We start from the raw sequence: 22,729 nt of genomic DNA, 5'->3' as shown, positions 1-22,729 counted from the left end.
TTGACTTCTGGTCTTTTTTTTATGATTTGTGTTTATGTGTGCAGAATATATAATGAATAAACTAAATCATTCTCAAAATGAGAAAGGTTAACAGAGTTTTGGATTGAATGTGATGATATTGGGGGTATTTAACTGGTTCATTTCGTTGACTATGAATTTTCGTTGAGTATTATTTTCATTTGACTGGTTCGTAAAATAAGACTTTGTTGACAACAGAAATTAATGTAACCAGAGTGCGTTAATAAGCGTTAAGTTATCCATGTGACCAAAACAAACATGGTCGATTGGTCAGTTTAGAAACAACATTTGCCTTTATATAATTTTAGATTAAATTTCAGAAAATAAAAATTATAATATTTACCCACATAAAGTAAAAAAATAATTGTAAACGGAACTCAAAAACTGGATGAAAACATTTTTTTTACGAAAAACCCACATTGCTACAGGCCAAAGCAATCTTGATTATGCAGCGTGTACCGCGGTAACTATGCAGCCATTTTGTTTTGTTGAGTATTTAAAAGTTTTCTATTTGACTGGTCATCTTTGTTAAGTAGGACTCTACCACTGCGCAGGTGGGCGTGGTTTAACGAAGAATGACCAGACGAATACAGCCATTGCTTTTATGGGACAACACTGACGAATACAACTTGATCATTGTCTGCTCGACACACTCTTTCTGCTTTGCCTTCTTACTCCGTTTTTTATTCTAGCGATATCATGTTATGAAATAACTCTTTTTTGCTTGTAGGCTGACATCATGTATAGCCATACATCAAATGAGAAGAACTGTAATGGTCGGTATTGTGGGTACCATTTAATAATTCCTTCAGCATATCACAGTGCCCAGGCATCTTACTCACCTAGTGGCAGTTTCTTGCAACTGCAACCTATACTGGAAACATTGAACGCAGGAGATAAGCAAACAATCACACTTAGATATACATGGGACAGTGAACAAGATGGAAGCCCATATGATGTTCATTTTCAGTTTTTGGTAAGTCAGGAAACAGAACATGAACATTTTTCTTAAAATATTAATATTCCTTTATAAAAATTGTAAAAATATGTATAAGTTTTACAATTTTATTATTAATATTATTAAAATTGGAAGAATAATGTAATTTTTCTAGGAAGCTGCAACAGCAGCGATGACCTGATGTTAATATTGATGTCGGTAATAGTGCATTGCAATTCGCAAAGGTGCTTTATATTATTAAACTGAGCATTTGATCAAATGCCTATATAGCATCATCAATTTCGTTGCTATCTTTATCGCTAATGGTGGTGTTTCTTGATCTCTAATGGACCTATTTGGAGGGTTAGTCAAACTTAAGAACGAAACAGTCAAAACAGTGCAAAGAGATATGCGCATGTCTAACACACATATATATATATATATATATTGTTGCACAAATGCATCAGTTTTACATGCTTTTACACCGCCATTTTGTGGGACCTTAGCAACAATATCCAAGGGGCGGGGCTTAGTGGAATGTTCCATTATATTCTCATTCAGATTTTATTTTGAAAGGTAATAATGGAAACATTGAACGCAGGAGATAAGCAAACAATCACACTTAGATATACATGGGACAGTGAACAAGATGGAAGCCCATATGATGTTCATTTTCAGTTTTTGGTAAGTCAGGAAACAGAACATGAACATTTTTCTTAAAATATTAATATTCCTTTATAAAAATTGTAAAAATATGTATAAGTTTTACAATTTTATTATTAATATTATTAAAATTGGAAGAATAATGTAATTTTTCTAGGAAACTGCAACAGCAGCGATGACCTGATGTTAATATTGATGTCGGTAATAGTGCATTGCAAATCGCGAAGGTGCTTTATATTGTTAAACTGAGCATTTGATCAAATGCCTATATAGGATCATCAATTTCGTGGCTATCTTTATCGCTAATGGTGGTGTTTCTTGATCACTAATGGACTTATTTGGAGGGTTAGTCAAACTTAAGAACGAAACAGTCAAAACAGTGCAAAGAGATATGCGCATGTCTAACACACATATATATATATATATATATTGTTGCACAAATGCATCAGTTTTACATGCTTTTACGCTGTCATTTTGTGGGACCTTGGCAACAATATTTGGAGGTGCGGGGCTTAGTGGAATGTTCCATTGAGGATCTTCTCCATAAAAATTTAAATATTAATATTTATTTAAATAAAAAATTTTTAAATATGTCAGAGTTTTCATCCCTCTCTGTGGATTTACTTGAATCCTTGACCAGGGCACTTATCAGCATTGCTTCTCTCAGAAGATAAATTGGTCGCTGGGGAGTTTGCCTGTTCCTGTACTGATTACAGAAGCAACATGTATGGATGTGGACCAAATGACCTGGGAAAAAGCGTTCTGAAAAGAAAGGTGCTCTATAAATGTGCAAGTTAAAAAAAAAACTGACTGTATACATATCTTCTCTTGCCTTTTTTTAAAACTTCAGTTCATGTCTAGAGGCAATATTCTGGATGCAGCACCTAGTGATCTTGTAAAAGTTGGTCTGTCTTCCACTGCTGAAAGTCCGACTGTATCTCCAGAAGAGGAAGATCAATTTCCAGAATACATTGAAGAAGATGTGGATATCATAGGTAAGATTCATATACAAATTCTAATGGCTTTCACACAGGTTCTCATTCATTTGGTGCAGTTGTTTTAGTCATTGCGTTTAGAAGCAATCATAGCTTGTGGGATTTTCAGGGAAATTGACAAACATGGCCCCCATGTCATCTGATGCCACAACATCTCCTCAGACTAAATATTAATACAGTATATGGAGTCAAGTTACTGGGAATACCAATCCTGAATATTGCCGTCTAAAAGCAAAAATTTTGGCCATCCTGAACTATAAAATCTCTCCCCATGAACCCCACCAATGATTATTTTGGAACCCTGATTAAGGCTCTGGTGGCCTCTTTGCCCCTGACAGTCTTGTTGGACCCATGTCGACAAATTACTGGAGCTAGTACTGACAGAGTCCTAATGAAGGCGTGCTCAGACTTAATGACGACATCCCTCATGAAGATGCCATATTAATATTATAAAGCTTCCTGGATAGTTGGTACTAAGTAACTTTTCTGGGAACTTTGCTGTTATTACAGGGCATTTTTGTCCTGATTGTTCTTCTTGATTAGAATTAATAATATTAATTAATAATTGATATAGAACATAATTTTATGATTTAATTAATATTTGTTGTTTGCTCAGAGGTCAACGAAACCGAGACATATGGTAATTACTTTTTCTACCACCCAATTCCAAATGTTGAGATTGCTGAACCAGGAAAAATGTACATAATAAAAAAGCAATTTGATGTGACTCAAGAAATGGCTCCAGTAACACGAATCCTGGCTTACTACATAAGGTTAGATGGAGAAGTAATTGCAGACAGTATTGACGTCAGTGTTGAAAATCAGTTTGAGAATAAGGTCTGGTAAATTTTTATTGTTTTGGGACTTTAATATAACCACAGTTATTAGAAATCAGCATATTTAAGGTACACTGTAATCATTAGTATTAGTAGTTTATTATTATTTTAAGATATGCTTTTAACTGCATTCTATTAGCCACACTCAATAAAACAATTTTTACCCAACTTAAAAAGAAAGTTGTAAATTTTAAAATAGCAGAGAAATACTTGACTGGCAGTTAGGAAGTACAATAGTTAAATTCTCTATAAAGTTAATACTTTACCAGGACCTGGTGAAAGTTAATACTTTACCAGGACCTGGTGAGCAGTCACTCTTGTTGTACATTAAATGAAAGAATTAAACAGATTGCAAAAATGAGCCCGAACAGGGTCTTGCACACTGCCACCATGGAGGGTATAAATTAGGATGGGAAATTTACATAATTTATTCCTACATGGTATACCAAACTCTGTATAAAAACCAACGATAGGTTTAAACCAGGGTCTATGGCAGAACAGCTACCTCTCAACCAAACGCTCAGCTTTTTACAGGCAATTGCACATACAATGATTGCAGCTGTTACTGTAGGTGATGCGTACACTTCCCCAAAAGTATCAGAATTGTTGACCATTCCTTAAAATTCTCTTACAGGTCAACATACAATTTACTGAAGAGAAGATGAAACCTGGTGATTTCGCTCAGTTAAAAATTACTTCAGCTGCTGATTCTTTGTGTGCTGTGGGTGTTGTTGACAAGAGTGTTCATTTATTACGCACAAATAATCAATTAAATCAAGAAAAGGTAAATTCACCATTTCATGTATACCTACCTGGATAAACCAACTTATTGCCATTGTTCCTTTAAGAACACCCCCATGGCAAAAATAGAACCGTCAATTATAGATTTAATATATCAACATATAATTGTAAATTTTCAAATTTTTTTTTTAAATTTAATGGATTTACAGAAGTTGTTTTAAATTGTTTACAATTTTCTTGTGTAAAGGTGTTTTCTACTTTGAATGGGTACCAGTTGTCATCAGATGGTGGCTACATAGAGAGAAGCGACCACTGTCCCAACCAATTTTATTGGTATCGGAAGAAAAGATCATTTATGAAACGACAACCATTCATGAAACAACGTCGATCAATTGCTCCGTATTTTCCACAAACATCATATGAAGATTCTTCCAAGGCTTTTGAGGTATGTTATGAGATATTTTTTAAATACTTCTTTGAAGTTTATTTGATTAATAATTATATTTTATTAATATGATATGTAAGTCACTTGTTATAATGTCAAATCAGTATTCCTAATTGACTGTCAACAATAAATAAAATTATTTGATTTTATTTAAAACAAAAGTTGTTGTGTTTCAAAACTTAGAGGCGGATCCAGAATTTTCCAAATGGGATGTGGGGGTAGGGTACCAAGTTATCAAATTAGATAAGTAGGGGGAGCTAGCATCAGTGGCATGACAAAGGGACTGGGGGAACTATTGAAATATTTTTATTTGTACTCTTATATTTTCTTAATTCGTAACATTGAATTGGTGTGTATTGAAATTTGAAAATGTAGTGGTAATACGGTGGGAGTGCTCATTCCCTCTGTCATAGAGTACCACAGTCGTGTCATCACGATGCCAGGTGGCGCTTTCTGTTGCCAACAGACGTTGGTCACCGTTCATTACGCCTGAATGACCTAATAGGCTTTCTGGAATAGGCATTTTAAAATCTAATATTTTACCATCAAAATGTACTAAAAACACAAAAGCTCGCATTATATTAGTTATCGAACATACATTTAATCATCAATTAAAATTTACAAAGAAAAAGTAAGATACAACATCTTAATAATTACGTTAGAAATTGGGATCAATGGTTTGTCAGTGATGAAAATGGCGCCTGGTTGAGCACTTTTTACAACAATTATAGTAGTATCACGCAGTATCGTGACGTAACACTGTAGTACTCTATAAAAAAAGCGACGCTAATGATTTTTATCTGAATGATAAATGTTTTTGTCTGAGTTTAGGACATGGGTCTAGTATTCATGACAAACATTGATGTTGAAACACGACCTTGCCCCAAATACTATGCTCAACCAATAGGTAAGTTAAACAATTAATGCATTTTGTAGTTACAACAGTGCCACAGTTTCCTTTTCTTTTGGTACAGCATTTGAATCATACTGCAAACTATGCTGTTGAGTGAGGCTATACTAGTTCAGTAAGGGTCACCCAACCTGACCTTCGGGATGCATGTGTTTGACCATGGTTTGACCAAAAATATGTTAAAAGGGTCATGTTTTTTTTGTTGTGAACAGGCTAATGTATGTTTACTGAAATGTTCATATAGTATGTATATATATATATATATATATATATATATACAGGGGCGGATCTAGAAGTTTTGGTTGGGGGGGCTATAGGTATATGTGTAAAGTGCCTGCGGAACCTAGGTTTGGGAGGAGGTGTCTGCGTCCGATAAGATGGGGTTCAGAGGGGTAGCTGAACGCTTTAGCTATTAGATGTATGTATGTATGTGGGTGTGTGTGTGTGTATGTATGTATGTATGTATGTATATATATATCTGTTTAATTTGCACATTAACAACTGTCTCTTATACACAGCTAGATGTGTATAAGAGACAGTATATATATATGAAGAATTTTAAAACATATTTTTACTTTAAAATATAGATGTTATGACATTACCACCAGGTTTTTTGGGTGGTTGTCTTAAGTTTTGTAATTATATCACAGTAATTATAATGTCACTTTCAGCCTTATTTCAGGCATTCACATCACTAAACTACTGCACATCTATTCAACTTTGTGTTTAGGGTTACTTTTTACTATGAAAATACTTGTTATAGATGTATGATTTGAACGTGCTCACCATATTAATAATGGCATTGCCTATCATGTACAGTATATGTTTTATGTAAGCTTTCTAATAGTTTCAACTGCACATGACTATTTCAAGGGCCAGAGCATATAAACAAGCACTCAACAGGCTCTCCAATGTAGAGTTATTACTTAACAGCTGTTAACCTTCATGCTATATGGTTAGTTACTGAACTTATTAAACTTCTCTTTAATAACATTTTTCAGATTTTAGTTTAGTTTGTATATATACCTTGACCTTTAACATGGTCAGGTGCAGTTGAAACTATGAGAGGGTTTATTTATTAGTTAACATCCAATAACATTCTTAACCTTCATTTCCAACCTGCTATGTTTCTGTTCATCTGCACACTAACATGCCAGCTTTGTCAAGGTCCAGTCCAGAATTTCTACTTGTTGATGATATTTTGATTCAACATACTCCAGTTCCAAGCACTGTTTCAAGCATTAGATCATATTTCCCTGAAACCTGGCTCTGGGATCTCAAACGTCAAAGGTAAATCTATAAGAGTATTCTCAGTTTAGTAGATGGTTATAATATAAATTATTTTATGGGAGACTCTCGCTTGCTCACAAGAGTTCGAGTCCCGATTTTTGGGACTTGTGGGAGATTTAGGACCTCAGGGTTGTTTTGTAAATAAGAAAAATATTGAGATAGAAATATATTTGACTAAAATTGCTCAAACTGAAAACATGATTAGATAATAGGCTACCTCCAAGATTAGACAATAACAAACGAGTCAAAAAATAAGTCTGTTGCGTGAATACTTACCTGGATAAACCACTGACGAATTACCACTGTTCCTTTTAGAACACCCCTCCAATCAAAAATAAAACCACCCAATTTTCCCAGCAATTTGTGTGTTTATTAGCTCAGTCAGCTAAACTAGTGGTAGACACTGTGTGTGCACTGAGCTGTGGAGATCTCTTGGTCCCTGGTTCAAGTCCCATCACTGCTCTCCTTGTATTCAGCTGGAGGGCTGAATGCGCACCCGTCTTTCAGATGAAATGTTTAAGCCATTGGTCCTGTGTACATTATGGTCCATGTGTGTGTTAAAGAACACACAGTACACTCTGTTGAAAAGAGAGACGCGGAATAAATCCGTCCATCCATCCAATGTTTTTGCTTCATTGTGGTGTATACCATTGAATTTATGCATCAGACTGACTTGTCTTCTTAATACTTGTTGAATTTTGTATGAATACTAATATATTCAACAAAAGGTAGGTTGGTTATCATTTATCTTGTGCTTATTGTGTAGTATATGCTGTGTTTGTTTGACTTAATGTATTTACTCAAGTAACTCTAGGAGTTTTTAAGGTAAGTTGGCATGTTATCACTATTAGCTTCATAGGCTAGCTTCCCTTAGATTAGAATTTTATGTTAGAGATACATTTATACTACTTCAGATATACTAATGAATATTATATGTGTAATGTTGCATCCATATTAACAAACATGCACAATATGCAGGCATCACCACTTCCTAAGGAATATTCCATTTTCTCCCCGCCACCTTTTCTGAATCTACTATACTCCTACCATTTCAGGTTAATTTGCACATTAACAATGTATATACATGTAAGGGTATGTAATCTTGTTGCAGTGTTAAGCCAGGTTACTCTTCTTGACAATACTGAAGTTATTCTGATGGTGTTTGGTGTCAGGAGATTAGTAAATATGAGTGATGTTTTGTTATTGTACTGAATCAAATCCACAACCTCCACATAACTATAGCCTAGTGTATTAACCACTAGACTACCAAGCTTGCACTTAGAGGCTAGTGTTGAATTTGATTCCCAAGTATGCCAAATGCTATTCCGATAGTGTCAGGATATTCCCACCCTAATCAATTGCAAACTTTTTTTTTGCAAGTACTCTATTTGGGAACATACTGAGCATTCAATACAGTAAACACGTTAGGTAGGGCAAAAACATTCCTAAGTTATCCGTAAGTTATTATCGGTATTTCATAAGCCAAATTGACATTAGAGAGATTTCGTTCCCTCCGAGAACCAATCCGCAGAGAAAAGTGCAAATTTTTGTGTATGACGTCACCAGTTTAGGCCTAGTTTTAATTTTCTCGGACTCGCAACCCGAGATTCAGCTGCTGGAGACCTTGCGATAAATCAGAAACTTATTGTGCTTGCAACATTTTAATGAAATTTGATTATATTCTATAATAAATTATAAGTCAATTGTCACGTCATCCCTGTAACTCCCAATGTTATTTGACTATTCCCCAGCATCCACTAATTTTTCTATTAGTGGACGCTTGGCTTGATTTTTTTTTAGGTTCGTGTGGAAAAAAAGTTCCTCATTTTTTCGTCGCGATAAAAATTGGATTGTAATTGAAAATGACTTTCGTAAAACAAGCTTAATTAGAACCCGAAGAAAATTACTTCAAATTCAATATTAAGTATGAATAATTAAGGAATTCATTGAATCAATGGCCCTCATAAACACAACAAACTGAACGAACGAACGAATATTCTAGACCTATTTTAAAGACTCAAGGAACAGATTTAGATGTAGGCCTACGGCCAGGCAGGAGGCCGCCCGGACCTCCTCCTACAACTACTAGGCCGTAGCCTAGCCTAGTTATAAAATCATCGCACAATTTTACCTGTCTGCATGCACCGACCAAAAAGGACGTCAGTGACTGTATTCTCTCTCGAATGCTGAAATGTTTATTTCTTTGACGAAATCAAAATAGCATTACAAACAAGTTCTTTCTAACACAATAGTTATTCATCGTATCGTACTGTATTGCTGATGTGTAGTTAATTAAACGCGTACTGCAGGAGCAAAAATCAGCATACACACAGCTAAATGTAAATACGCACACGCATACTGATCATATCACTATAGCAACTGATGACTGCTACAACATTTGGTTATAAAAAACTAAAATTAAAAGATGGTGATTGACTTATAAAGCAATTAGTAGAGCATGCATCATACTCTAAATGGAAAATCATTATACTTAGGTTAGATTTAATGCATATAAAAATTTCCTTCGGGCCTTACAGGCCCTCAGGAAATTTTTTCAAGCATTAAACCTAACTTCGTATAATAATTTTCCTATAGTGTACTATGCAGAGCTCTACTAATTGCTTATTATTGTATACTACCTTGGGAAAATCATCATATTTAATACTATTTGCAAATTTTTTGCAGATGCTCAAATAATCAATGTATTTTGTCCTAGCTAGGCTAGGCCTTGGCCATTTCATACCATTACATCACATCAGCCATCGTGCCACCACGGCCATAGCAACAGGCTGTACTGCCACCAAGGGTTTAGTTCTAGGGGAATGTGAAATGGGATAACGAGAACGGTAACAAGAATGGGGAATTTCTCAGTGGATTGGTTCTCGGCGGAGATAACAAAAGCTCTCTATTATTTTGATCAGTATACAACAACAAACCAAGGGGTAGGAGAAAATTAATATGATTTGAAGTAAATATGATTTAACATCTTGTTTCACCCACCATGTTGAAGTAATATTTGATTAGCATTTCCAATGTTGGCTCTCCACCCTGTAGGTAATGCATTAAAAAACAGATACCGTAGTAGTACTTTTTAGGAATTTATAATTAATACCTTCTGCAGCCTATTCTTTTGGAAAAGCCGAAGGACCTGCATTTGCACCAGAAAAGGGCACTGCTGCTGTTAGAACATATTTCCCAGAAACTTGGCTATGGGACTTATACAGAGTAAGGTAAGTTATGGTCCATGCAGTTTCTTTTTATGATTTTACATGAATTAAATTTTTTGTTTTGGCTCAGATTTGTTGAAAAAACACTTTAAACCTGATAAATATAAGTTAAATTAAAATTAAAGTAATTGGGACTAGTTAGTAACTAGGATTTTCAGACCGGCCCTCACAACATCTGTGCCACTCTTAGTTGTGAATTGGATAAAGGTAAGCAATGAACAACACATGAAAAACATGGATTGGATAGAAAAAAATTGAAGACAATTGCTTATAAATAGTTCTTTTGTGATGACTTTAAAGAACTGGTACATACAATACTGAATGAAAAAAATAACTTTTAACTGAAAACATATACAAAAAAAAAGCAAAAAGCGCTTAATTTTAATGAAATAGCGCTATATAAATGATGTAATGTAATATGATATGATATTATGCCAAGTGTATTTCTTTATAATATTGAAAGGCAAATATCTGCTGAATATGTATTGAAAAGTGAAATTTCGTTTTAATAAGTATTGAATTATTTAATTTAAACTATTCTTTATTTTTTTTGGCAGTGAATCTGGTGAAATGCTGATGAATGTAACTGTACCAGACACCATTACGGAATGGGTGGGCAGTGGGTTTTGTACGTCCGTTACTAAAGGTGTCGGCGTGTCATCATCGACAAAACTTCAAGCCTTCATACCATTCTTTGTATCGTATACGTTACCATACTCGGTGATCCGTGGCGAAAAAGTTGCTGTCAAAACAACCATCTTCAATTACTTGAACGATTGTTTAGCGGTAAGGCACATTTGATTAATAATTACAATACTTATATTTATTAATATTGGTCATTGTCATACTTGTCGTCATTTTTTCACCCATCATTAATCATTATCTCTTATCTCATTATTATGTTTGTAGCCATCTTGATTTTGATATTTTTATAGTCCAATTTATGACGTATATAATAATATGTATAGTTAAGATTTTGTTATTTAGTTTTGATATATTGTTTTCTGATTTTCTATATGAAATAGTGATTATGTATTGTGAAATTTTCATCAAATATTTTCATATAGAATCATATTTGTATGTTTTCATCTCCTTTACATTAGATCAAAGTTAAATTTGAGAAAACGGATGATTTTGACCTGTTTTCTGAGGCTACTCAATTTGTATGTGTTTGTGGTGGTCAATCAACAACAATAGAGTTCTCGATCGTTCCCAAGACGATAGGAGACATTCCACTGACAAGTAAGCAAGTCACCCTTATTCATTTACATACTTTTTATTCCATGTTTTTCTGAAGAATAGACCTCTAATTAAATAATATTCTGCTCTTGTTGCGGCGCCATATAGCACATAGGTGGGTATATAGGATTAAGGTAGGTGGCGTTCCCAATCCATGATGGATTTCCGCAGGTTCCTGTCCTTCATTGCAGTATTGAGGTCCAAAATTCCAGTCCAGTGGATGTCAATATATGTGAGTGCAGGTCTAAAAAATAATATAAAAATAAAAATAAAAGAGAAATATATTCTCAACTACTGTAAAATAATGAAAGAGATATATATTCTCTACTACCGTAAACTAGTAAAGTTTCATCTTGAGTAAACCTGATGTTAGAGTGAAATGATGTTTTTTTTTTCAACAAACTTTTAACTAATTCCTAAATTCCTATGAGTAAAGTAAAGTTTAAAATTTTGTCAATAGTGTTTGCGGAATCTGTTAGCAGTAATTCTGGCACTGCCGTGTGTCCTGCTGATGCGGATATGAGTGATCTTCTGAGCGTGGGTGATGCAATTAGGAAGAACCTATTAGTGGAGGTAACCATATTATATCTTTGTGTTCATATTATAATAAATAAACTTAATAATGTTTACAAGATTCTGAATCTAAAGATTCAAAACTTCTATTATTATACTCACATAACACAATTCTATAAATGTAATTACAGGTATTTAAAAGTGCAGTGGTGTACCCAATGGTTTTCACAGTGCCCGAGCACTCCCTGCTTTTTGTTCAAACATGAAAAATAATTGTAAATTAATGGAAATAAATGGCAAAGTAAGATACTTTAGACTAATTGATGATGCTGTCCCTAGTTATGCATCTTTCGTGAATTTAGTGGATGTAATATTTCTATTTAGCACCTTCCTTTTAAAAATCTTGGGTACACCAATGAAGTTACGGCTTATTCAGGTAAATTTTTATTTTAGATAATTGTCAGTTGCTTAATACTGTACTCTAAATTAGGCATACTCTGTATTGTGTGGAGTCATTTGCATATTGTGTGTTGTTTTTGCAATGCTGTTTCCTTATAGAAATTTGATTAATTGAATATTTATTCATTTTTTTACAAAGCCTGAAGGAATTAAGAAAGAAGTTGCATATACTCAGCTACTAGTTGTTGATGGTAAGAAAGCAAGCATTATTTTTCTGAAATGAGGTGATCTATGTAGTGGTATATAAAACAAATATTTACTTCAATTTTAATCAGGTCACAGTTTGTGACCTGATTTCCTTCGACCTATCTGGGGACATATAGTACAGCCTCCAGATCACCTGGGGCTATAATTTGAACCTTGCCCCTCAACCCAGTAAATATTTGTATATTAAAAATAATGCAGGAATATTCAACTGCAATAATAACTTCTAAGAATACATTTAAGATTTTTTATTTAATTTGTTTTGTCAATCCAAAAATATTACAACAATATTAATATTAAATGTAAACAGAAAACTTTAAAAAGTGTAATACTCAACAGGCTGTGTTGCTCCCATAATTTTGTATTTATTTGTTGGAGAATTGTGTATTTTTTTTATATTTTGAAGCTGTGTTGTATGTTTGACATTTTGTATTCCATATACATATACAGCAATAGTGAATTCACTTTAACTCTGTAAAATATTAAATGTGTATATATCTTGGTATCTTATATTCAATATAAAACATATAAACAAGCCAATGGCTAAATTGTCAAAATTTCTGACATAAGCCAACCAAAGTAAAAAAATATATACCGGTAAATATAATATTTGTATGAAATGTTTAAAAAATACTTTACATTAAAAAATGCATTGAAAAAAGCACAAATTCAGAGACAATAAAAAACAACACCCAACCAGACCATCACAAAACTTACAAAAAGGGACAGCAGTGACCCCTCCCAAACGCCGCACAACGCATTAACATACTGCCCATACCAGGAGGGTAGTACGCAACTCACGACATGAGCTTGCAAATGACAATAAGGAATGAGTTGAATTAGTTGACAATTTTTTATCCTAGATTCCATTGATGTGTCATTCAGTAAATCATTGTTAGCAAGTCTACCGAGTGACTTCATAGAGGGATCAGAATCTGGACATTTGACGGTGATTGGTATGTATTCAGCCCTCTTCAAATGTGACTCGACATTTATGTTTCTCGATCTAGGAGTTTCTATATGTTCTCTATGTTCACATGTGATCTTGTTTAAAATTTATACTTTAAAGCTCCAGTTCATATCCTATTTCTCAAATAATAAATTTCTCTCCTGTTTATAAGCATATTTATTTTTTTTGTAGAATTTCATTTTTATTTAATCCTAAATTTGATATTTTTATTTTAATTGTATATAAAATGGTTATGATAATATAAATGTACATCTTATTTATTCATTTTTTTTAGTTTAGGCTATTTGATTGATTGATATATTTATGCTCATCCTGTAATTTGGGTTTATGCTATTGAATATTTGAATGAAAATACAATAAAATCACCAAAATACAAATAACAAGAGATTTAATAGTAGAATTGGGAATAAGAATGTGTGTGTTTGCCACATGAAACATGATCGAATGGACATCCCTTTACATGTCATAGGTGATATGATGGGAAAAACTCTTGCCAACCTGGACAAACTTCTCCAAATGCCAACTGGTTGTGGTGAACAGAATATGTTGGGCTTTGTCCCAAACATCTATGTTTTGCAGTACCTCAGCGAAACAAACCAATTAGACCAAGCCATCGAGCAGAAAGCCTTGGGATACATGAAGATCGGCTATCAGCGAGAGCTTAACTATCGCCGATCGGACAGCTCGTACAGCGCGTTTGGAAATAACGATCCACAAGGCAGTACTTGGCTGACTGCATTTGTAGTGAAGTCTTTTGCCCGGGCTAGCGAGTATATTTTTATAGATCAAAAGGATTTGGATGTTAGTATCAACTGGCTGAAGAGACAGCAGATGGAGTCTGGATGTTTCAGATCTATTGGTCGAGTCATACACAGTAATATGCAGGTTTGTTTATATAATTTCTGATTGTTTCTTTGAAATTGTATTTTGTATGCAGAAAAATGGAGCTTTAGTTTGGCAGTTAAGATGCTTGTATTCTAATCCCAGTGTCTTGAGTGAAACACTGTTATTGGGCAAGGCACTTTATCTACATTTACCTCTCTGTCCTCCCAAAACGTATAAATGTGAACCAGGTAAGATGTTGTGGCGTAAAATTTAGTATTCCATGTACAGCCATATGATTGGGTGTAATCCTCTGCCAATTAATTTTTTTATTAACATAATAATGCCATATATTATGTTAATACATATATATATAGCACTTATTCCAAAATGATCAAAGGCTCTGAACATTGTTGCCCCTGGTCACTGGATAACATACAACTGCAAACCAGCATGAAGTGCAACCTTCTCTATTCTCTGAGGAGTATATCTACTCATGCACGTGTACTCAGCGCACGAAAGTAGTACAGTCTTCTGGGTAGAAAGAGACAACGTAGATAAAGTGCCGTGCCCAAGGACACAACTACTTGCACATCGAGAGTTTCAAAACCCAGACCTCAAGGCTAGGAGTCCAAGCCACAATGGATTAACCAAGCATTTCTATAACATCTTGAGCCTTATATCAGTTTTTAAATTGGGGACGTATGGATTAAGGATTATTATCATCATTATTACTGTTATTATCATACATCACTTATCCATTTATATATTATTTTATCACATAGATTCCAGTTCTAATTCTGACAACACTTTAAATAATCATCACGTCTGTTTTTAATGAGCAACTAAATATTATAACTGGAATGTATATTTCCCCAGAGTTTATCACTCAAAAATCATCTGTGAAACTTAAATTAAAAATGTTTACTCAGTTCTTGATTGTGTTATTTTTTTCCATTTTTAGGGAGGTGTTGATAATGCTGAGACCCTGACAGCTTACACAATGATAGCGTTAATGGAATCGGGAGTTTCCAAAGATGTATGTTCATATCAGTATTTAATTCAGTCATTCAATAATCATCATTAAGCAGAAAATATAGTCAAAATGTTGAATTGTGCTTAGTAAAAAAATTATATTATCAATAAAGTATAATACACAAAATCATTATTTGTTTTATGTACAATATTGAAAACTTTACAATAGATTAAAAGCCCTATGCATTTTGCTTAATATATTTCATTGAGTAAGTAATGGTTGATAATGAAATGTAACCTTTTATTATTGATTAAATAAATCAAAATAACAATATTCCAGAGTTTTTGTAAATAAATTAAATTGAATTGAAAAGTAACTTAATAAATATGCTAAGCATGTAATTATCAAGCAAGGGAATTAATCATTTTGTTAAAGTTAGTGATAGGGCTTTTTAATGTGCGTTTTTGTAGTTGGCATGATTAAATTTTGGTTTGAAATGTAGTGGTTTTATGCTGTTTGATATGAAAAACCATTATTAAGTGTGAGAGAGTCCAGGGCATTTCATTCAAATCAATTACTCCACATGCAATCATCAAAATATTCTTTTCATAGACAACCAGAATTTCAATAAGAAAGTTTCTTTTATAAATATTTATGATGTTTGATCATTTAATTTCTGTTCCTAGGACCCTATCATTGTGAAAGCTACTAGATGCGTAGGCAACAATATTGATAGCCTTAATGATCCGTACAACATTGCGTTAATAGCATACGCCCTCACTATGGCAGATGCTCCAACGAAAGATGAGATCATTCAACTTTTGAACGATAATTCAATTAATGAAGGTAAGCATCTTCTTTTTTTGTAACCTTTCAAACTTTTCTGTCATGTATTTTGTGGTGTTCCTGCAAGAAGAATCTCATGGGTGGATGTGTGAAGAGTGAACATGTGTGACCCAAGCTGTGTTGTGGGCATGCAAAATGTACTGTACATATAAACCCTGATATACAGCTTCAATTTTTGTACTGTCAATATTTTTTTGCTGTAGTACACCACGACCAATCATCAAGCCATCACAATCAAACAACAACTATTTCACTTGTTTACTGAAATTGAACCTGTGGAAGCAAATATACAAACTGGGGTTTTTTGGTCTGGTTTAATTCCATTTCTGCTCTCCTATGTCAGCTGAACGGCAGAAATGAAAAAGCAGACACTGCACATGATGGTTGTTGGCCGACACGTTTCCATGAGAATGCAAGGCCACAATGCGCGCACAATGGATTGTTTTGCATGACGAAAATTGAAGATCCATTCAGATTGTCGCCAACAATCAGTAGATGGTGTCATGTCATCTAAAGCTTACCTGTAGCTAATTGTTGATTTGACTGATGTATTTCAGATGGTGTGACTCACTGGGAGGCCATTGCAGAGGACACAACAAACTACTACTACGTCTCTGATGATAGCCTTGCTAAGGCACGTGATGTAGAAGCCACAGCCTATGGTCTTCTTGCTCAAATATTGTCTACCAATGTCAAGAATGATAAAGTAACCGAAGGCCTGCCAGTTGTCCAGTGGATTACTAGACAGACAAACCCTAATGGGGGTTTTATCTCAACTCAGGTACATATATATGTGATGGGCTATGGGAAACCCTCTGTCAAGAAAAAATTATCAAAATTTAGTTTTTGGGATCTTTATATTCTACAAGTACTCTTTCAAACAGTGTTTATTAGATAGGAATTTGTTGAGTATTAGTAAAGTTATGATTATTTAATTCACTGGATAGGAGTAATATAGATTTAAAAAATGTCCAAAGATTCCAAAATAAGTGGTTAATATTATTTTTTTAATAATTGTTTTAGGCTGAAGGCCAAGGATACCAAGCAGCGAACTTAATCACTATTCAAAGTGGCATATCTTTTCACATGACAAACATGAACACAAGATGCTCTACATAAACTAAGTCTCATTACGAGGCTTAGGGTGTAGAGTAAAAATCTGAAGTTGATCGACATGCTAATTCTCCGACTTTTTGGGTGCTAGCACAAAATTGGAAATGCCAACAAATATCATTAAATGAGTATTATTAGTACCCAATTTAAACTTTTGGTGTAAACACAAGGGAATTTAAAGGGGGGAGGGTGTTTGTGTATTAATTGCATCTATTAATATATTTTGAGAAATATTATCTATTAACTATGATTTGTTTTCATTTCATTTCAGGACACGGTAATGGCTCTGGAGTCCCTTGCTGTGTTTGCAGGTGTTAGTTATAATAACCCTGGTGATCTCTATGTCGACGTACAAGTACAGGGTGTCAGACAACCTAAACGATTCTACGTGAATGCTGCTAATCGCCTGGTGGTGCAGAGCATGATGTTCCCATTGCTCAATCCATTCACCGCCATAGCCATTAATGCTGGTGGAACTGGTAGTGCTCTAGTACAGGTTAGTACAGGCCCTCAATCAACTTAAATACGGAGGTATTTTGGCTTACACTCAAGAAATCAGGGATGTAGTTATGGTGGGCGGAGGTGGTAGGGCCACCCATCCTTGAGGTTTTCCACCCAGTCTAAAGCTAATTGCATGGCCCTCCGCCCACCCTTAAGGCCAACTCCCGACGCGATTTGTTGTCGCGTCGGGTTGTGTGAGTTGAACGCAGACGCGAGGGTGTGCATCGGGGGCAGTCGCGTAGTAGAATATTAAACGTGTTTAATATTTCTCGCGACGGCTTAAGACTGTCCCCGACGATAAATCGGGTCGGGCTGCGTCGGCTGACGCTGTCTGAGTTGGCCTTTATTAGCCCATGTTTCTATCCTTAAAATCCACTCTTATTATTTTACCCATGTTATCACCCACCTACCCTTAAAATGTCTATAACCCACCTATAGTTTTCTACAGCTACAACCTTGCAAAAATGAATAAAACATATAAGACAACCATAGACCATAGAAGTAGCTACCCAGTTTTTAAAATTTAATTTTAAATATTTGATAATTCCTATAATTTGTAGTGTTTATTAATATACTATAAATTAAATTAAAGATTAATTTTTAAATTTTGAAACTTGCATGACAGTTTTGATCGCTAACAGCTACCATTATCAAATGACTGGAATGTACAACTTTTTTTTTAATGTTGTAATTAAATTAATTGAATTTGAACAAATATTTTGATTTATGAATTTTAGATTATGTGAGTTGTGCTTTTACAGAAGTATTTGTAGTATGATATGAATATTTATTCTGAATCTATCCATATTAAAGGACCATTGAGGATGGAGGGAATGTACCATTGGTGACTCATTTACCAGTTGGCCTACTTTTCTGCTTCTAATTAATTAATGCTTCCAACCTCCTTTTAGACTGTCATCAAATACAATGTACCATCAGCATTTGTGCGGCCATCATTTGATATTGAAGTTGATGTGGACCAAGAAGAAGGTCAGGAACTTGACAGAGGCTGTGGCCAACAGATCATGGATATCTGCATAACGTATGTATGCAAAGAGAGCAGCTTAGCTCAGCGGTAGCCTCTCTGTGTGTGCTGAACCATGGAGATTTCTAGGTCCCGGTTAAATTCCCATCGCTGCCCCTCCTTGTGTTTCAGCTGGAGGGCTGAAATACAAGTTAAAATAGTGTACCGTTTTTCGGTTAAGACATTTAAGTCATTGGTCCCTTGTGCATTTGTGGCCCATGTGCATGTTAAAGAACGCAGTACACTCTTCGGAAAAGAGTAGGGGTTGTCTCCCTGTGTACTGCCCAATCACTGCCAGAAGGACCCCATTGGAAATAAGTCTTCTTAGACTTTCTTGGGTTATTCTTGGAGTTTACACTGAATAAATCCAATCCAATCCAAAATTCTGCAATCTTTTCCTTTAAGGATACACTCTGATGTCTCGAAACTGCTGATATTAATTATTACTTTTATAATTATAGCTATAATGGGACTGCTCGTGCTACTAATATGGCTGTTGTAGAAGTCCAAATGCCTTCTGGATATTATCCAGATAAAAATTCGCTAAAAAATCTCATCAAGCTCAGAGCATTTGGAATTAAACGATACGAAATTGAGGGCAAAGTGGTCTCCATCTATTTTGATGAGGTAACTATGTTCCTACTTTGTTTTCTTACCTTAGGAACCATTGAATGGCCATATGTTATGTGTGTGTGGGTGTTTACACTGTGTTTTGTTCTGAATTATTTTTTATAGTTAGTACTTGGCCTTGCTTTTTTTATTTTTGTAATTTTGTTTTTGAAGAATATTTTTTCCATACATTATAAAACAAAAAATATTGAAGCAGATAATTATTTAATTGTTAAAGGTTATTCATTTATATTGCGCAAAATACGAGCGTCTTTATGCACAGAACAAGTGAGCAGATGTAACTGGAAAATTAAAAAAAATTAAAAATCTAAGCCAGTAGTAATTGTATGTGAGTCATTATTTTCTGACGTCTATGGAGTGCAAGATATGACGGTCAACTGCAGGGTAAAATTAATGACTTCTCAAATGTTTGATGTACACTTTCAGTGGTGAGACCTCACTGTGCTTACAATTAATACACAGATCACAGTGTATTGAATTGGTCTTTATAGCATAAAACTTCAACACATGAAAAGGTCTAATTTACCATCCATTGTCAGATAATTTTTTCTTATCCCATAAAGATAAAGATGTTTATAATAATTTTTTTTACAGTTTGTTAAAGATGTGCAACTATGTTTTGAGCTAACAATTTATCAGCAAGATTTAGTTGAAGATCTCAAACCTGGAAGCATCTTTGTTTATGATTACTACGATACTGGTAAATTATATCTATTTATTTACTTATTTCTTTATATATTTTTATGCTCTATGTATACCAAATTATTTTAACTTTAAAAAAGTGTTTTATTTTGTATTTGTGCTGGTGTGAAGTATTGGAGAGCCACTCTGATGGGGTACTGTTACTTTGTAGCTGAAGCTTTTTCTTTTGTCTTCCCATGTTTCTTTGTTGGCTACTGGTTTACTTGGAAATCGAATAAAATAAAATGAATATATTAATTTTAATCTAACTGATCTGTGTATATGGTTCATAGTGCAACAAGGACGTGACTTCTATGAGGTGGATTGTGGGGAGGAGGTTGTTGTTGATGTATCCCTGGCATCTCCCTTGTCAATAGACCTTGCAGTCGTACGTGAAAAAGTAGCAGAACCAATAGAAGCCCCAATAGGAGCATTACCCATTGATGGTAAGTCCTGTACCTTTGATTGGTTGTGTGTACTTTTGGTTGTGTCGACTGTCGTTTTGTCTTAGTTTTCAAAAATAAAATTAATTCTCAGAATCTTGTCATTATTAAAGCTCTGTCCACACTCACATTTTTTATTTGATAAATACATGTGCTTTGCCCATATATGGGTATGATATGACATCATCATGCCTAAAAATGTATGCCTCTACAGGCCTGGAATGTTAACACTATTTATTATATACTTCATATATAGATTCTAGGCATCTGATTGGTTAAGAAGCGGCAATAGAAACTATTCTATACCTCATACATAGATTCTAAGCATCTGATTGTTTAAGAAGCGGGGCAATAGAAAGTACTATTCCCCTCAGTTTGCACCTGTCGCGAGGTGCAAACTTTAGGCCCACTGCATTGCACTGCATCTGACGGTAAAGGGGACTGCAACATCTACGACGAGATTATCCCCCTGGCTGCGTCACGGATCAGCGAGTAGACGATAAACAAATATGGAGGCTGCTCGTTTCAAGATGATGAAGGCCCTCGGGAAGATAGGCTACGGTCTCCACATTACCTCGGGGCAATAGATTTCACCATTCCCATCATGAGCAGTCAATATTTGTATACTATTCCCCTGAAAAATAGTACTTTTTTGCCCTGTCACGTGATGTGCAACTCTTAGGCCCCATATAGCACTGACGGTAAATGGGGCTGTGATCTCTACGACAAAAGAGATTGGCCCTCACCATGCCACGGTTCAGCGAGTAGATGATAAACAAATACAGTATGGAGGCTGGTCAGTTTGAGCTCCTGGATGAAGAAGGACTAGCCTAGGCCTGGCATTACTTCTTGATAAAGCCAATAGCAAAACCACCAAAAGACAAATTAAATATACCTTGTGAATATTTGACAAATATTGCTAGATGATGGGTGCTGTTGAAATTGAGGGAATGAGCAAAGAAGAGCTAGGCTAGACTAGACACACTCTTTGATCACAAGGATGTAAGTATACTTTTTTTAGCCTCGTAGAATCTATGTATGAGGTATATAAAACAAATATTGACTGCTCTAGATTCAGGAAATCTTCAGCCCTCAGGAAGGTAGGCTACAGTTTCCACATCACCTCGGGGCAATAGATTTCACCATTCCCCTCATGAGCAGTCAATATTTGTATACTGTTGTTGTTATTATTAATCTGGTTTTGTCATTATCATTAAAGAAAAACCTAGTCATATTTTTCCCCTTTATTCATAGAAACCTACAGAGGCAATTCCACACAAAAGTAAACCTTACACCTAAATTTTAAAACTAGTTGCATTATAACAAATTTGGTATCAAATTAAGAAGAAAATCTAAAGTTTCAGGAAATAAGGTTTTTTTTTTTAATTTTCAACCGGTCACATTTTTAGTTAAAAAAATGTAAATTTTGGTAATTTTATGGAGGCTGATTTAGGGTTTTAAAGTATAGTTTTTACCAATTTCTTTAATAGCTTTGTGAACAATTAGCATCTAAATATAACATTTTATAATTTTAAAAAATGTTTCCGTACTTTGTTATGCTTTAGTGATTCAACGATATACCAGTATAAAAAGTGTCAAGAAGTTACCATAAAAGTACAATTTTTAAAAATTTTTCAAAAAGTACTAGAAAGAAAATTTTTAAAATAAATAATTAAATCATGAAAATACGGCTGAAATATATGCACATAAATTTTTTTTAAAAATCATATTAAGAAAAAAATTATGGCTGCTTTAAATTTGTCACAAAGTTACTTTTTTGGTAACTTCGTGACGGTAACAGCGTGACATCCTATTCTTTTGTACAGAAATTTCTAATTTGGTTTGGGTGTGGTGTATGTTTGAGTAAATTTAGAAAAAAACTGTAAGGCTGAGGCTGGTCTAATTATTATGCAAATAAGCAGTATTATAAGTAAGCTTGAGTTTAATTTAATAAAGTGTGAGCTGGGCTTTTTTAGAGACAGTGATTAGTCCACATCTACAGAGTACTCTTGCCTGTAAAGTGGACATTGGGCTCATGACCAGGTGACACTGTTTACTGCTTGTGCTCGTATTAACACCGAATGTGTCAGATCATTTGTTATTGTGAGTGTAGTATAGTGAAAAACAGGGCCCCCGTGACCATTTTCCGGGGACCAAGGTTTCTCTGCTGATTCGGCATCACTAGGGTATAAATAAAAAAATGAGCGGGGGTGAGCCTCCTGAAAAAGGGCGGAACATGTTTTTTG

The 22,729-nt window shown here is 34.5% G+C and overlaps 1 protein-coding gene across 10 annotated transcripts in view; it reads left to right on the top strand.

Moving 5' to 3' along the window:
- The window catches only part of LOC117110780 (fibrillin-1-like), a 60,466-nt gene that overhangs the window by 2,869 nt on the left and 34,868 nt on the right, over nucleotides 1-22,729 (top strand). For 9 of the 10 annotated variants that reach the window (XM_033253585.1, XM_033253588.1, XM_033253586.1 and 6 more), the window contains exons 5-26: nucleotides 749-900; nucleotides 1,546-1,639; nucleotides 2,469-2,613; nucleotides 3,230-3,450; nucleotides 4,084-4,233; nucleotides 4,438-4,635; nucleotides 5,467-5,542; nucleotides 6,703-6,835; nucleotides 10,620-10,848; nucleotides 11,166-11,304; nucleotides 11,762-11,874; nucleotides 12,413-12,464; nucleotides 13,341-13,433; nucleotides 13,917-14,332; nucleotides 15,234-15,308; nucleotides 15,932-16,091; nucleotides 16,649-16,872; nucleotides 17,476-17,700; nucleotides 18,617-18,747; nucleotides 19,191-19,356; nucleotides 19,954-20,059; nucleotides 20,334-20,486. In XM_033253585.1, coding sequence (XP_033109476.1) covers nucleotides 758-900; nucleotides 1,546-1,639; nucleotides 2,469-2,613; nucleotides 3,230-3,450; nucleotides 4,084-4,233; nucleotides 4,438-4,635; nucleotides 5,467-5,542; nucleotides 6,703-6,835; nucleotides 10,620-10,848; nucleotides 11,166-11,304; nucleotides 11,762-11,874; nucleotides 12,413-12,464; nucleotides 13,341-13,433; nucleotides 13,917-14,332; nucleotides 15,234-15,308; nucleotides 15,932-16,091; nucleotides 16,649-16,872; nucleotides 17,476-17,700; nucleotides 18,617-18,747; nucleotides 19,191-19,356; nucleotides 19,954-20,059; nucleotides 20,334-20,486 — 3,442 coding nt within the window. In that variant the 5' untranslated portion in view covers nucleotides 749-757. Of the gene's footprint in view, nucleotides 1-748; nucleotides 901-1,545; nucleotides 1,640-2,468; nucleotides 2,614-3,229; nucleotides 3,451-4,083; nucleotides 4,234-4,437; nucleotides 4,636-5,466; nucleotides 5,543-6,702; nucleotides 6,836-9,956; nucleotides 10,066-10,619; nucleotides 10,849-11,165; nucleotides 11,305-11,761; nucleotides 11,875-12,412; nucleotides 12,465-13,340; nucleotides 13,434-13,916; nucleotides 14,333-15,233; nucleotides 15,309-15,931; nucleotides 16,092-16,648; nucleotides 16,873-17,475; nucleotides 17,701-18,616; nucleotides 18,748-19,190; nucleotides 19,357-19,953; nucleotides 20,060-20,333; nucleotides 20,487-22,729 lie in introns of all 10 variants that reach the window. The other variant, XM_033253581.1, reaches the window with a different exon arrangement.

The sequence above is a fragment of the Anneissia japonica genome, unplaced genomic scaffold (genome assembly GCF_011630105.1).
Source record: "Anneissia japonica isolate Jap-2015-1 unplaced genomic scaffold, ASM1163010v1 scaffold2756_len2360902_cov194, whole genome shotgun sequence".
Classification (NCBI taxonomy): domain Eukaryota; kingdom Metazoa; phylum Echinodermata; class Crinoidea; order Comatulida; family Comatulidae; genus Anneissia; species Anneissia japonica.
This window is presented reverse-complemented; position numbering and strand designations above follow the sequence as displayed.